This window comes from Mesocricetus auratus, unplaced genomic scaffold (assembly GCF_017639785.1).
Source record: "Mesocricetus auratus isolate SY011 unplaced genomic scaffold, BCM_Maur_2.0 Super-Scaffold_100003, whole genome shotgun sequence".
In the NCBI taxonomy this organism is placed as follows: Eukaryota; Metazoa; Chordata; class Mammalia; order Rodentia; family Cricetidae; genus Mesocricetus; species Mesocricetus auratus.
The window spans coordinates 16,968,434-16,984,291 of NW_024429188.1; the positions used below are offsets into that span (position 1 = coordinate 16,968,434).

At 41.2% G+C, this 15,858-nt stretch overlaps 1 protein-coding gene across 2 annotated transcripts in view; it reads left to right on the plus strand.

Moving 5' to 3' along the window:
• Positions 1 to 15,858, plus strand: part of Ca5b (carbonic anhydrase 5B) — a 53,461-nt gene that overhangs the window by 2,123 nt on the left and 35,480 nt on the right. For both annotated transcript variants that reach the window (XM_005074212.4, XM_040744081.1), the window contains exon 2: positions 10,060 to 10,254. In XM_005074212.4, coding sequence (XP_005074269.1) covers positions 10,113 to 10,254 — 142 coding nt within the window. In that variant the 5' untranslated portion in view covers positions 10,060 to 10,112. The remainder of the gene's footprint in view (positions 1 to 10,059; positions 10,255 to 15,858) is intronic.

Genomic DNA, 15,858 nt, shown 5'->3' on the forward strand with positions numbered 1-15,858 from the left:
CCCCTCCTCTCATGTCCTCCCACCAGCCCCCCAATACCCCCTTCCTTCCCCAAGGAGGGTAAGGCCATCCATGGGGGTGTCCATAGTCTGTCATTTCATCCAGGACAGGGCCTAGACACTCCCCCAAGAGTCCATGGTGAGAGTGCATTTCTCATTGTGGGATGGTCACCCAAAGTCCATTTGTATGCCAGGGATAAATACTGATCTACTATCTAAGGCCCAATAGATTACCTAGGCCTCCTCACTGACACCCATATTCAGGGGGTCTTGATCAGTCCCATGCTGGATTCCCAGGCATCAGTCTGGGGTTCAAGAGTTAACCCTTGTCAGGTCAGCTGTTTCTGGGGGTTAAACCAGCCCAGTTTTAACCCCTTTGCTCATCAGTCCTCCCTCTGTCATTAGGTTCCTTGAGTTCAGTTCAGTGTTTAGCTGTGGGTGTCTGAACCTTAAGAAAAAAAAAAAGAAAATGGGGGTAGTAAATTAAAAAGAAACTCAAGTTTTGTTATAGATTCTGTAGTCGTCTAGCATTAATTAGGTAGGTTTCTAATTATTCAGATTTTCTTGGAGCTCTCTTCACCCCTGACCATCCATGTTCAATTTCTTTCTGGACTTATTGTTCCTTTGTGGTCGGCTATACCTTAATTGTCCCTTTCTGTATCTGTAACTCTTGGAGGGAGCTGATTTTCCTTTTTGTCTAGCTTTGTACCCACTCCTGCACACAGAACAGCATTGCTCACTATCCCGGATCTTTCCTCTTGGCTCTCCCATTGGAGTCTCCAGTCAAGTACAGTAGATGGCGAGACCACCATGTTTCCCTTTTCCTCGTGTCAGGGTTTGTTTCTGTGTCGTCTTATTCTACCTGCTGTGCAATCACGATGCCTTCTTCTATTCATTCATCATAAACCCTGCCACCTTTTTAAAATATCAAAATGGCATTCTGCTGCTGAGCTACATTCTCAGACCTTTCAGGGCCATTTTGTTGCTGTGGTTTGTTTGAAGTTTTGTTTATTTTAGCTCTGACTGGCCTGGCATTTGCTAGGTAGCCCAGACTGAGGACAAACTCATCATGATCCTTCTGCCTCAACTTCCCAACTTCTGGGATTATAGATATGTACCACACCCAACTCCAAGGGATTTTTAAAATAGTTAACACTGAGTGATCTTACATAAATAAAAATCAGATTGCTACTCCTTTACTCAAAAATCCCCATTTTTGCCCTCATTTCACGGAGAACACTGTTCTCAACCTGGGACAACCTTTTCCACCAGGCAACATCTAACACTGTTTAGAGACCTTTTTGTTTTTCCAGCTCTAGTGTAGGTGCTATTAGCTTTTACTGGAACCTAGATAGTAGGGATGCTGATAAATACCCTACAATGCACAGGACAGCCTCTTGAAACCAAGAGTCTTCTAGTTAACATGCCAAGGTTGAGAAACCTTGATTTAGAGAAAGAAACATTATTATGGTATAGATGTCTACAGTATGCAACATCCATTGACTTGGATCTCATCTTCTGTTTTTATCCTGGTCACTTTACTTTGGCCATCTTAGCCTCGTAACTACCCCCTTTAATATGTCAGTTATGTTCTACTTCAGGTTTTTGCACAAATATTTTGCCTTACCTAGAATGTCTTTTATTTAGATAGCTATTTAACAGATTATCTACCCTTTGCAGTCCTTAGCTCAAATAGCATCTTGTCAATGAGGCCACATCTAACTCTCCCACCCTAGTGGCACTCCAGATTCACTGTTTCCTGATCTATATAGCATTGAACATACTTGAATCTCCTCTACAACTGACTTACCACACTACTTATCTACTATCTATTTTTGCTTAGTTCCCCGAGCTTAGAAGAGTGCCTGGCCTTCAACAGGGGTTCAGTTGTTATCTAAAAATGAAGGCCAGGTGGTGGTAGTGGTGCATGCCTTTAATCTTAGCACACAGGAGGCAGAGACAGGCAGATCTCTGTGAGTTCGAGACCAGCCTGGTCTACAGAGTGAGTTCCAGGGCAGGTTCCAAAGCTACAGAGAAACCCCATCTTGAAAAAGAAACAACAAACAAAGAAACTGAAAAGGAATGAAGGGTGATTGACATAATCACCTCCTTGACTTGTGCGGGTCTACTCTGCCTGCTGTTCCCCATCCCGTGCTCTTCAGCTAGACCTACCAGAAAGCATCCATTACACGGAATTACATCCAAAATGCTTCTAGGCTCTTGGAAACATGAATTCTCCCACATGAATCTCAGAACCTCATCCAGCCCTGCCTTCCACTACATGCCCTGGTATTTGCTGGGGCAATGCAATTAAGGTACTAATAGAAGGCTTGGGATAGTGGGAAGCAGGGTCAGAAATCTCTTCACCTGATTTCAAAACAGATATTTGGATTTTTTTTAAAATATGGTCTTTTCAAAAGCCAGGCTTGATTTGAACTCCCTGTGCGGCCAACCTTAAAGTTCTTGTCCTTCTGCCTCTCCCTCCTGAGTTGTGAATACTAGGACTACAGGCTTGAGTCACCCTGCCTGCTTTTTGGGGTACTGGGGATCAAGCACAGGGCTTCATACATTTTAGGCAAGCACAGTACCAACCAAGCCACATCGTCTGTCCCCTGGTGTTGCTGTGTTTTGTTCATGTGACACTAAAGAAAGTCTGAAGAGCCAGGGTAACCTACAATGAGGTAAGCAACAGAGGTTCAGATTTCCACATCACTACAGGCCCTTCTGGAGCATGACAGAGTAAGGGTGACATCAGGTCCTCTATAGCCTTTCTGACCCCCCAGGCCTAAAAAGCCAGTCTTGGGATGCATAGAAGTGCTTCTTCTGGGCCAGGTGTTAGGGATTATCAGCCTAGATGTTGTTATGTGACAGGGTGATTGTTGAGCGTGTGGCATTCATCTGTGTTGATTCTCAGCTTGCCAAACAGCTCAGCCTCACCTCAGGGATTTCCTGATGGCCATGTGAGAAATGCAGTCATAAGAGATGTTTCTCGGGGAACCATGCCCCCCGAGAGTGCTTGTGTAGGACCTCGCGCTCTGGCTATGTGTGTGCACATCCACCTGTTTGTACAGTTTGTGCCCAACAGGCAGACCCTTGGCCTTGTCTTATCACAACCTTCCATTTGAAGACTGAGCTGGCATTCTCCTTGGGTTGAGTACACACTGTACCTGGTATTATCTTCCTGAAAGTTACTAAGTCTCTCATACCACTTACCCTGTAAATAAGAAAGGAGTTTTTTTTTGTCTGTGGGACCTTTACCATATGCCCATACTCCCCCCCCACACACACAACTACACACACGGTCATGTTCATGGGATAAAGCTAAGTTTCACCCATTTCAGCCACAGTTGTCCTCTCTGGCTTTGGTACCGGCTCACTCCTCATGTCATCACGTTGCCTGGTTTCCCTTGTCCTTCTCTGTGCCTCTAGTGTCCTCATTGCACTGCACTGCGGCTATCATCACACCCAGTTTTAATTATAGTATGAAGTAAGTCAGCCACAAAAGGAGAACCCCATTTATATGGGGGTACCTAGGATAGACAGATACATAGGGACTCACAGTAGACTAGAGGTTAGCAAGGGGTGGGGAGGAGGTATTAATAAATAGAGAGCTTACACTGGAGAGGGATGACGAAAAAGGTTTGCACACAGATAGAGGTGATGGTAACATAACTTTATGAATGTTATGAATTTGTAGATTTAACATTGGTTAAAATGGCAATTATGCGTGTTTTAATCTCAAAATTTTAAAGATAGGAAAAGTCCAAAGTATTTGTTTTTCCTTATAGATTGCAAGCTTTGGGGAGTGAGGAGAGGGCATATTCTTTGCTCAATCCCCCCAATAAACTGCTGTCCATCAGCTAAACTGTTCACTCCTGCTTCAGTGAGGGAATAGAACTCAATTCAGAGAAAGCATAGAGTTAAGCAAGTTTTCCTTACATCTCCTGATAGCTTTAAATTCCATTTTAGTATCAAATCAGCTTTATATAGGAAATTCAGAGTAGTTGCAGTTGTTTGATGTAATTGGCTTTTTAAAATGACATTTAAAATTATCTGAAACTGCTAGATGTAGTGCTGCATGCCTAGAATCCCAACACTGAAGACACAGAGGCAAAAGATTCCTTCCCTGCAGGTTCAAGGCCAGCCTGGGCTACAAAGTGAGTTCCAGGCTGGATTGGGCTACATAGTGAGATTTAGTCTCAAAAAAAAAAAGCCGAAAGGAAGGGAAGCCAGAGGTGGTTTGCATGATTTTAATACCAGCACTTGGGAGGCAGAGGTAGGTAGATAACTGTGAGTTCAAGATCAGTCTGGTGTATATAGCCAGTTCCAGGCCAGCCAGGGCTATAAAGTGAGACCCTGTCCCAAGCAGACAAATAAACAAAAAATAACACACACGCATACACAACAAGCAAATAGCCAGAGGGTGAAAAACAAAATGTAATAAAAAACCACTAAATTCATAGTTCTTGGATTGATACAATGAATAGAATTTTGTCTTTGAACAATACCAACTTTTATAGCATTTATGTAAAAAGTTTCAGTTTCTTATTGCATGCACCGTTTGAACTCACAGTGTTATTGAACAAATGTGTTTCCTGCTTCTCTGGTATCTGGATTTTGGCTTAAGTTTAAGAGTTCAAGTAAGGTCTTAACCTCATGTTCTTCAATTTACATAATCCCTTTATTCTGTTGAAGTGCAGTTATGCATTATATAGTTGTATGCTAAACACAGACTTTAAGTAAGAATATAAATTTCTTAATCTGAATTCTTACCCAAGTTTAAGATGTTTGGCCTAAGGGTTAATATTGAGGTTGATATTTAGGTCTATAGGATTATTGGGCTTTATGTCATTTTTAACATTTTGAAAAACTGGTAGTTTTCATGGCCTCTAATAAACACCACCAGAAATGATTCTATTTAGATACTTTTTTTTTGTTTTTTTTGAGACAAGGTTTTGCTGTCGCTTTGGAGCCTGTCCTGGAACTCGCTGTGTAGACCAGGCTGGCCTCAGATTCACAGAGATCCACCTGCCTTTGCCTCCCAAGTTCTGGGATTAAAGGTGTGTGCCACCACTGCCCAGCTGTGATTCTTTTTATAGAGATGAAATTATGAGTTAGAATGATATTTTCCTATGAAAATGCAATCACGGGCAAATAAAAATATGATTTCTGAGCTTTACTTTAAAATAACTCGGAGAGGGGCTGGAGAGCAGGCTCAGTGGTTGAGAGCACTCGCTGCTCATCCAGAACCTCCAGGTTCAGTTCCCAGCATCAGTACCAGGTGACTCATAACTGCAAGTAACTCCAGCTCCAGGGTATATCACACCCTCTTCTTGCATCTTGGAGTATTACATGTATGTACACACCCACTCACCCCCCCACACACACACACTAAAAAAAACACATCTTTAAAATGACCTAAGGAGGGGAAGTGGGATAAAAATTAAAACATGATTATTAATGGATAGACAATTGTTGAAATAGAATGCTGGGTACATAGCTGGGTTTTTGTTTATTGTCCTTTGCTTTTCGAGACAAGGGTTTCACTGTGTAGCCCAGGATGTCTTGGAACTTGCTTTTTAGACAAGGCTGGCCTCGAACTCACAGAGATCTTGCCTGCCTCTGCCTTTAAAGTGCTGGAATTAAAGGCTTGCTCCACCACTACCCACACAGCTGGTTTTAAGATAGAATTTTTCACTATACAGTCATCCCTCAATATCCATGGAGATTAATTTTATCATCTACTTATAAACCAAATCTGTAGATGCTCAAGTCTTTTATATAAAATGGCACAGTCATAATATATACATGTATTGAATTGTGTTTTTATGTATGTTAAATATTTTTATTTATTTTGATGCCCCCTTTTTTGGAAAGAGTCTCACTAGGTAATCCAGGCTAGCCTCATGAGTACTGGAGATCCGAACTCAGTTCCTCATGCTTGCATACCAAGCACTTTACTGGTCGAGCTATCTCCTCACTTCCCTAGCAAAATATTCTTCTCACATGTTTCTTACAAGATTGTGTTTAAATATTGAGTCTGGCGTGGCATACATGCTTTATCCAAAGATGTGTATTCTCAAAAACATACAAAACTATAAACAAAATTGATTTTAAATGTGGTTTGATAATTTCAAACACGTTCTGAGCAAATTTACACGCAGTTTAAAAATCACTTGCCTAAAAGGTCTAGGTAGAGTCATAGAAGTGTGTACTCTTGTTGGCTTTCAGCCTTCAGAAACATCTTAACAGTCTTTCCTCCTGTGTGATGGATACGCTTTGCTGCTCCAGGGTATGCATTTGACAAAGTAATGCACACTACATGCTGGGAACTAGGTTAGAGACCAGTGTAACTGCCTGGAACCCTTGACTGTCCCTTGGAGACTAACTATAGAAAGTAACTGCTCCTTTTATCTCTAGACACGCAGTCACTGCTGGTGTGACGTCTTTCTCCTTTTACTTGCACGTAGCCTTCCTTCTTTCCTCTAGCTCAAAAGGAACAAGAACAAGGACAGCAGTACAGAGGAAAGCAGCCAGCTCCTAGCCACCGGATAGCAGCAGTGTGCTTGAAGAGGGAGAGGAGGCTGAGATCACATCCTTTGCCTCCTTGCTTTGGCACTGGGTGGGTGGGGCTTATGATACCAGTATTCTGCATGTGTATTTCTACCTTTTCTTTTCATCTAAATCTCTTCTTTGGAAGAAGAGGTCAAGTCTGTAGTGAAATACATCTGGAGTATCTCCCAACTTTTATTTTGTGCCCGCCCTTGCTCACCAGTCAAGACCAAACTGTTGAGAGCTATTTCTTCCATCAGAGGCAGAAAGTATAACGTGGTAAAGACCTTCCTGTGAAACGGTTTGCTGCATCTTTCCCTGGTTCTTTGTTTTATAAAATACAAACGTTAAGGTAAAAAGTCACACAAAATGAAACTTCTCTAAGTGAAAATTGCAGTAGCATTTAGAATGTTCACAGTTTTGTATAACTGTCACCTCTGTTTAGTTCCAAAATATTCCATCACCTCAAAAACAAACTCCTACCTAGTAAGGGGCCAGTTGCTCTTTTCCTTTTCACTCACACCCTAGCAACCATCAGTCTGCCTTCTGTTTCCGTAGTTTCCTATTGTCAGTACTATATGTGATTCACTTGTCTTTCTATAAGACAATGCCTTTTACTTTACAGTAGATGAGAAACTCCTCTATGCTGTTTCAGTTATGACATGTAGATGATGTTAGGGTGGTCTTTGGTAGTCATTCTGAGCAAGATTGTTTTACATTCTTCTTTTTTTTTTTTTACAAGACAGGGTTTTTCTGTATTGTTTTGGAGGCTGTCAGTCCAGCCCGGCCTCGAACTCACAGAGATCCGCCTGCCTCTGCCTCCCGAGTGCTGGGATTAAAGGCGTGCACCACACTGCCCGGCTCATTCTTCTTATTTTTATGCATAGGTATGCATGTGCACCTGTGTCAGTGAGATGGCAAGTTCTACAACTTTCTGGAAGTCAGTTCTATCTATCATTCCACCATGGGTTCCAAGGATCATACCCAGGTCCCCAGGCTTGTATGGCAAGCACCTTTTCCCACTGAGCTATCTAGAGCTCCCCCACACCCCTTTTTGAGATAGGGTCTCATGTAGCCCAGGCTGGCTTCAAACTCACAGATGGTTCTGAACTTCTAATCCTCCTGCCTCCATTTCCAAAGTGTCAGGGTCATAGGCACGAAGCACTACACTGACTGATCAATATATTTCAATCTTCAAAGTACTCAGGACCCAACAGATGTTTAGCATGTCACACCAGCTACCAAACCTGGCATAGATTGCATTTGAAGTAGAAGTGACAAAGCCATTTCCTTTTAACAAATGTATTTGTTCACTCCAATTTCCTTCAACGCAAACATATACTAATGACGTATTTTCTTGTTTTTCTTCAATCAGCAGTAGTGGAAGAAACTAATATGTAAGTTTATATGTAAATTTGTTCTAGTTAACATTTACTGTCAATGTGACACAGACTAGGGTCACCTGACAAGTGAGTCTCAGTTATCTTTATCAAGTTGTGTCTGTATCTGAGAGGGATTGTCTTGATTTTTAATTGATTCCAGAGGACCCTGCCCACTACAGGCAGAACCATTCCCTGGGCAGGTAGTCCTGGCCTATATATGGAAGCTAGTTGAGCTTGAGCCATTGCAAGCCATGAGGCAAGCAAAGCCATCAGGCAGCATTCTTCCATGGTACCTGCTCCAAGCTCATGCTTGAGTTCCTGCCCTGATTCCCCTCAGTGATGGCCTGGAAATGTAAGCTGAAATATACAACAACAGAAATGAAATGGGCTCCTTTCCCTCTAGCAGCATAACAGAACAGCATGTATCAGGATTTTTTCAATGACATTTGTCCCTCCTTAAAAATCACAGTATCCAACATAGTATCTGGAACAAAGGAAATTGTAATAAATGTTGAGACAGCAATAAAAGGTGTTGGGAGGATTCCCACCCTCGAGTGCCTAGACTAGAATCATAATCTGTTAGCTTCTTATTTAGATCAGGCAAGACTTTGTACAGGTATTTATGTGTACAGGTATTTTGCATGCATGTATGTCTGTACACTATGTGCATATAGTATCTGTGGAGTCCAAAAAGAGGGCTTTGGATCCCCTAGAACTGGAGTTACAGACGGTTATGAGCCACCATATGAATTCTGGGAATTTAACCCTGGTTCTCCAGAAGAGCAACCAGTGCTGTTAAGTGCTGAGCCATCTCTCCAGTTCCCAAACCAATGTTTTTCTTAAGGCTTTTCGCCTAAGAGATGCAGCCATGACCAAGACAGACACAACTGCTCCCACCATGGAGCTTAGGTTCTGGGTAGAATGGAATTGTGAACTGCATTTCTGATCTACTTAATTCAGCTGTGGCAAGCACCAAGAAGAGGGTGTTAGGCTAACCTGCTGAGTGTGTCAAGGGAGCCTTTAAGGAAGTAGGTCTATAGTCAGTCACATAAACGGTTAGCATGAATAAACCAGGCACAGAAGGCAGGAGAATGGCTTTAGGAATGAATATGGCATTTATTTATCTATCTATCTATTTATTTATTTATTTATTTTAGGTTTTTGAGACAGGGTTTCTCTGTGTAATTTTTCTAGCCTGAAACTAGCTCTGTATACCAAGCTGGCTTCCATCTGCCTGCCTCTGCTTCTGAGTGCTGGGATTAAAGGCGTGCCCCACCACCGCCCAGCTGAAAGTGGGCTTTAAACAAGTTTTCTTGTGGTTTATTTTAGTGCCTTTTAAAATTTTCAGAACCTGTCTGTTCACTTGTTACAGGAACAGGAGTCTGCAGAAGTTAATGAAGCAATAGTGGAGTAGGGGTGAGGGGTTGCTGGAAGGGAAATGTTCAAAGTTGATGTCACCACAGTCTGAGGACTCTGTCTTGAATACCTTGGGAAGCAGTGCTCTGAGCCTCTCACTGTGAGTGTGTGTGGTAGAGAAAAGATTTAAGACTTACCGCTGTCCATTTTTTTCTGTGTTCCAGAGCCAGTGTTACACTAAAAAGTGGCAACAGTCACAGCTTAAACTTAGATTTCAAAACTACCCAAAACTGTTTTGGCAGGATGTATCTGCTGTTGTTTTTTAAAAGCAAGCCAGAAACAAATGTTGTTGTTGGTTTTTTTTCTTTTAATTCAGGCTTCCTGGAAGGAACATTAATCATCGAATTCTTCCTACATGAAAATACCATACTGGGTAACTAATTAGGATTCGGGGAAATAAATTTTCTTTTAATTTTAAGAAACCATAGGTACCACAAATAGTCTTCATGTGTATGAAGAAGAATCTTTTCTCTGGGCCTCTAGTGTTTGCCAACTCTGAGGGAATGGCCAAACTCATGAGTCAGTCCTCTGAACCCTGCATGCCACCAAGGCACTCAGTTTGAAAAACAAGAGTGAATAAACTATTGACTCTCATTTGCCCCACCCCCACATTAGGGTGTGAACTAGCCCTCCCAGTGTTGTCCTGTCTGAGGTTTCCCTGGGCTTTTCACTCCCTGTGCTATATAGCTTTCCTTCCTCTGTCCGCCTCCAGGTTTTTAGGCTCCCTTGAGGTGTTTGGCCACTGCTGGCAACTCCAAGGTAAAGATGACGGTAATGAATCACCTGAGAGGGATTCTGCAAGCATCTCCATGGACATTGCTGTGGAGAAGGATCCAGGTTCCGAGGTCTTTGCCAGTGAGGTCCTGCAGTCTCTACACCTGCACTTACAGAACCCGGAACCGAGCCTGTGAGTACACCACTCCTTTAGGAGAGTGAAAAGGTTGGTTGCTAGTCACCTGTACAAACTTCAATGTGGGATTATACACTTTAATAACTGTGAACATGCTGGGTGATGGTGTACGCCTTTAATCTTAGCACTCAGGAAGCAGACACAGGTGTATCTCTGTGAGTTTGAGGCCAGCCTGGTCTACAGAGTGATTGCCAGGACAGCCAAGGCTACACAGAGAGACCCTGTCTCAAAAACAAAACAAAAAAATCTGTGAACATTACTGTAAAAACAGTAGACATCTGGAAAGTCCTTTTAGACCTGTTTTAGCATGCTCAAAGATGTCATGCTGAAAGTGGACTACAGCTATGAAAACTTTGAAATGTCTTGAAATCTGATATCTTATTGTTTCTTTTGACTAAGTTTGACGCACAGACTGCAAATTGTTGCAGTGGATCTTGCATTTATAGAATTTGCATATTAAGTCTTACAAGTGGGTCATTGTCTTCATGATCCAAACAAAATATTCCGTCTGGAGTCATAAATCCCAGAGTTAATCTAGCTGACCAGTTTGTAAGTGCTCTGCTGTAAACACGTGAGATCAAATGAGGCAGCAGATGGTCTTCTTTCAGTGCCCTGTGGCTCCCTTGGAGACACAAGTTATTGTCCACGTCATGGTGTTGCAGGAATTTTCCACCCTGGCATGGGTGGAGGGCTGTGGGGGATCATGTTTACTGCCTCGATCCTATTCGCAGCACTCCTCCTGAGTTATAGGAACCAAAAGTGTTTGTAGATATTTCCCGATGAGTTGAGATGAGGAGAAAGGATGGTGTGTACCTTTGCGTGTATGGGCAGATGAAGTAGCTACGTATAGCACTAAAGAAAAAATTTCCACTATCAGAAAAAAACAAAGCCTCACACAGACTTTTGAATGTTGTCCTGCATCGAGATCTAGGTTTCTCAATAACTGTGTACGTATATAATTAAAAGATGGGTAAAAAAGAAAATGCTTGCCAGTGATGGTGCTAATCTAGCTTAGGGCCAGGATTCTGAAACTGCTCCTGTCTTAACTGTAAGTTCCCTTACTTGCCTTTAGCACTGGGTGTCTTCTTATTAAAAGAAATTGGCCTGAGTCATAAGAAATTTCTGGTTGCTGGGTGTGGCTTCCTACAAGCTTGCCCACATCCTATCCAGACTGGCTTGCTATGAATTCTGGTACTTTGTGGTCTAAGGCCTAAAATGGAAAAAATTAGTCATATTGATCCAGCTACTAAACTTTTCCTCTTTTAGGTTTTAGCAGAAGATTGAAAGTTAAACATCTAAAATCTTGTCTGCTGTGTCTTTAGGACAGTTTGCTTTAGACAGTAGTGGCAGAGAAGGTCATGGTCCCTTGATTAATCTCTCAAATATTAAGACATGTTCTTGGGTCTAAGTTGGTGGAGAAAATAGGGCACAGTTTCCATTTATGTGACTCTTGGCATACAACACTGTCCCCGACCTTTTTTCAGGCAGGGGAATATTATAGCCTTTGTTGTGCCAGTGAGCATATTTCCTCTTCTGCCAGCCCATCCTTCCTCTGCTTAGTTGTAAAGACAATACATATTATTTTTGACAACTCAGTAACCCAACAGAAGGCCAGCTACTCTGAGACCAGAAGGACTTGAGGTTGTCAGAGGTTAGAAATTCATTTCTGGCAGCTCCTTTAATATCATGATCATTCTTTTAAAAGATTTATTCATTTTATTTTGTGTGGTTTTGCCTGCATGTATGTTTGTGCACCACATGAATATTTGCGAGTGCTTTTGGAGGTGAGAAGAACTCAGATCTGCTGGAACCAGAGTTACAGATGGTTGTGAACCACCATGTGGGTGCTGGGAACCAAACCCAGGTCATCTGCAAGAGCACCATGAGCCACCTCTGTAGACCCCATCAGGGTCATTCTTATCTTCCTCATCTTTGTCATCATCATAGGTTCAGGGTTTGTCTCAAGTGTTCAAATCTGACCATTTTGTTTGTCTGGTCTTATGTAGCCCAGGCTGACTTCCAACTCACTATGTAGCCCAGGATGGCCTTAAAATCTTGATCTTCTTCCTGCCTTAGTCACTGGGAGTGCCAATATTCTACACCCTGCTTCAAATCTGGCCATTTTAAGGGAACGTAAAGCAGAAGGAGGAATAAAGGAAGTAGGATATTGTGGCAGATTCAGAGTTATTGGCTCATTGCCTTCTACCTTTTTTCTCTGTTCAGTAATCATGAGTTGTCTATTCAAATTACTGTTTGCTGTTTTCCCAAGATGCGGTCAGTAACTCTCGGGAACTTAATAAACTGTATGTCCATTATCAGAAATGAAAATAAAATCAGTTTCACTCAGAGTACCATTTAGCCTAATTGTTACATTAAAACATTAGGAAAATGAGTTTGATGATTTAGTAACTTTTATTTTAATGAAAGGTATAAAGAAGATGATGGAGAATAAAAAATGGTACAAATTTGTTATTAGATTAATGATGCTTAACATTCTTGATCTTCCTAAAGTTATTTGTTTTTTAAAACAGAGTTTCATGTAGCCGAGGCTGGCCTCAAAATTGCATTGTAGCTAAGGCTGCCCTTAAACTTCTGATTCTCTTGTCTTCATTTCTTTAGTACTGGAATTGCAGCTGTATATTACCACATCTGGCTTTTTTTAATAAGGAAGAGAAACATTGGAAGTATTGATCTGCACTATGTAAAATACAGCCACTAAAAACATAATATGAAACTACAAAGAGAAAGATAAATAAAAGACAAAAAGGGAAAGGAAAAAATGTAGTCACTAGTCTCATGTATTTACATGTCAATTTAAATCCATTAATATTTTTTAACCATGTGTGCCTAATAGTTACCACACTGGAAGTTTCCATCTTCAGAAGAAATTCTACTGAATATTCCTGTATGGAATTTTTACAACATTGTTTTATTATTTCCCTATTTAATTCTGAAGAACACAAGGCCTGGATAACAACATTTATGAAGCTTGCTTAGGGGGCTGGAGAGACTGCTCAGCAGTTAAGAGTTCTTGCTGCTCTTGCAGAGAACTAGCACCTATGTTGGGTAGCTCATTTCTACCTATAACTCCAGCTCCAGAGGACCTGACACCCTCTTCTGGTCTGCACAGGCACACACACACACACACACACACACACACACACACACACACACACACACACACACAGCCTATACATGTCAGACATAGATATGGACACATGGATAAAAATAAACAAATAAATAAGTAAATCTGAGAGGGGCTATTTAGGTGATTCTCCTTTAAGATGTTCATACCTACACTTGGGAACGTCTTATTCTTTCCTTGTTTATTTTTCTGTACTTATAAACCTATGTTAAATCCGGAGTAGTAGTACATACCTTTAATTCCAGCACTTCGGAGGCAGAGACATCCAATCTCTAGGAGTTCAAGGCCAACTTGGTGTACGTAGTAAGTTCTGTGATAGCCAGGGCCACATAGTGACACCTTGACTCAAGAAAACAAAATGATGTTTAAAATGTCTCTTAAGAAACTTCAGTTGTGTTAAAAATTTTTGTGTAGCTGGGCATGGTGAATGGTGGCCAACACTGTTTATTGTAATCCCGGCAGCAACAAAAAACATAATTAAATAGACAAAAATAAATTAATGAACATATTTAAGACATTTTTTTCATTTTCTTTTTACTATTTTTATTTATGTGTACATGTGTATGTGTGCCATGTATGTGGGTGTCCTTTGAGGCCAAAAGGGAATCAGATCTGGTGAAGCTGGAGTTACAGGTGGTTGTGAGTTTCCAGATGTTGGTGCCAGGAACCCTACTTGTGCCTTGTGCAAGAATAGCAAGTGCACTTAACTATGGAGCCATCTCTCCAGCCCATTTAAAAGTATTTTAAAAGTTTGGCATAATGGCTCACACTTGTCATTTTAACACAAGCATTCAGAAATCTAAAGCAGGAGGATTATGGATCCAGGCCAGCCTGAGTTACATAGTGAGACCCTGTCTCAAAAACAGACCAAGCAAAAATCCATTGATAACTCCTGGGTGACATAGGCTCTGGATGCTTCAAACTGGAATTGAGATTGAGAGCTCCTTGGAATCTCTTGGTGATCTTGGGTTATCTTCAGCTCCCTAGGACTAACGAACGCCCTGGAGTTAAGCACGGGAAATGCAGGCTTTATTCCCTGTGATGACTGGTAATGGCATGGGATTCCACTGCTTAGTCACAACAACATCAGGCAACCTGTGCTTCTATGACGGTCAGAAATGCCTTAAGGAGAGCCCGTGTATCTCAGCATTGGGCCAAAGCCTACAAAGATGGTCTCTGGCTCTGTAGGAAAAGCACAGCCCTCAAGACAAAGACAATCTAGAAAGCCAGTGAGGATGGAGAGCAGTGCTGTCCGGCAGGTGGGGGATAAGCCACAGTGGTCATTCTTACTTTCCTAGTGGATTAGGAAAGGGAAACTAATTAATTTTTGTGATATATCCTATTTAATCTGGCATATTCTGGATGTTGATGTCTTTAACATGTAATTACTGTAAGAATTATTCATAGATGGTGCTACATGTAATTACTGTAAGAATTATTCATAAATTGTGTTATTCAATAGATGTGCAACATGAGTCACAAATATGAGCCATATAGGTAATTCTGTGTTTTCAAATTCTTCATTTTTTAAAGTACAAATAAAAGCTAGAGAGATGGGCCATCGGTTAAGAGCATTGGCCGTGTGCTCTTCTAGAGGGTCTAGGTTCAATTCCCAGTACCAATGCTGGGGCACACAACTGTCTATAACTCTAATCTCAGGGCATCTAACATTTTCTTCTGGGCTCTGCAGGCTGCATGCATGCACGTGGTACACAGACATATATGTAAGCAAACAGACACATATGGAGAATATACACATATTCCCATATTCCACATATGGGAATGCACCAATATACATTCAGTAAATAAACAATAAATAATAATTTAACAGTTCAAATAAACAAATAAGTTAATTCTTTTTATATATTTTAGTTAACCTAATATATCAAAGATATTATATTTCTAACCCTGAAATCACTTTAAGAACTGTAAGTGAACTTTTTGCATGATTTTGTGCTTACCCTTCAAAGACCCTACTGTCATTCATTTATAGCACATCCCAATTTACACTAGCTACATGAACTAAATGGGCATCACACCAAAAAGCTCAGGCACAAAGAGGGACCAGGGACCAGAACAAGTAGTTAGAGCCAGTTTAAATTTAATAGGATAGAAGATAGGAGAGTTGGAAGAAGGGAAGAGAACTGCATCTCTTTATATGCTATCTTCCTGTCCCAAAGCTCCCTGTGCTTCAGTTAGCCCTGTTCCTTTCATCTATATCCCATGTAGGTTTGATATCAATCATTTATATCTTCCTTCCTCGTGTCTTCACTTTTCAAATACCCTTGGGTTTCTTGCAGACATTTTCCCAACTATTATCAAGCCTTGCTTCAGGACCACTTTCTTTCTGGCTGACAACTGTAACGTTTCCCTCCTTAAATTGTTTTTTAATATTTGAGATTATAATATAATCACATCATTTCCTCCTCACCTCTTCCCTCCAAACCCTTCCATAT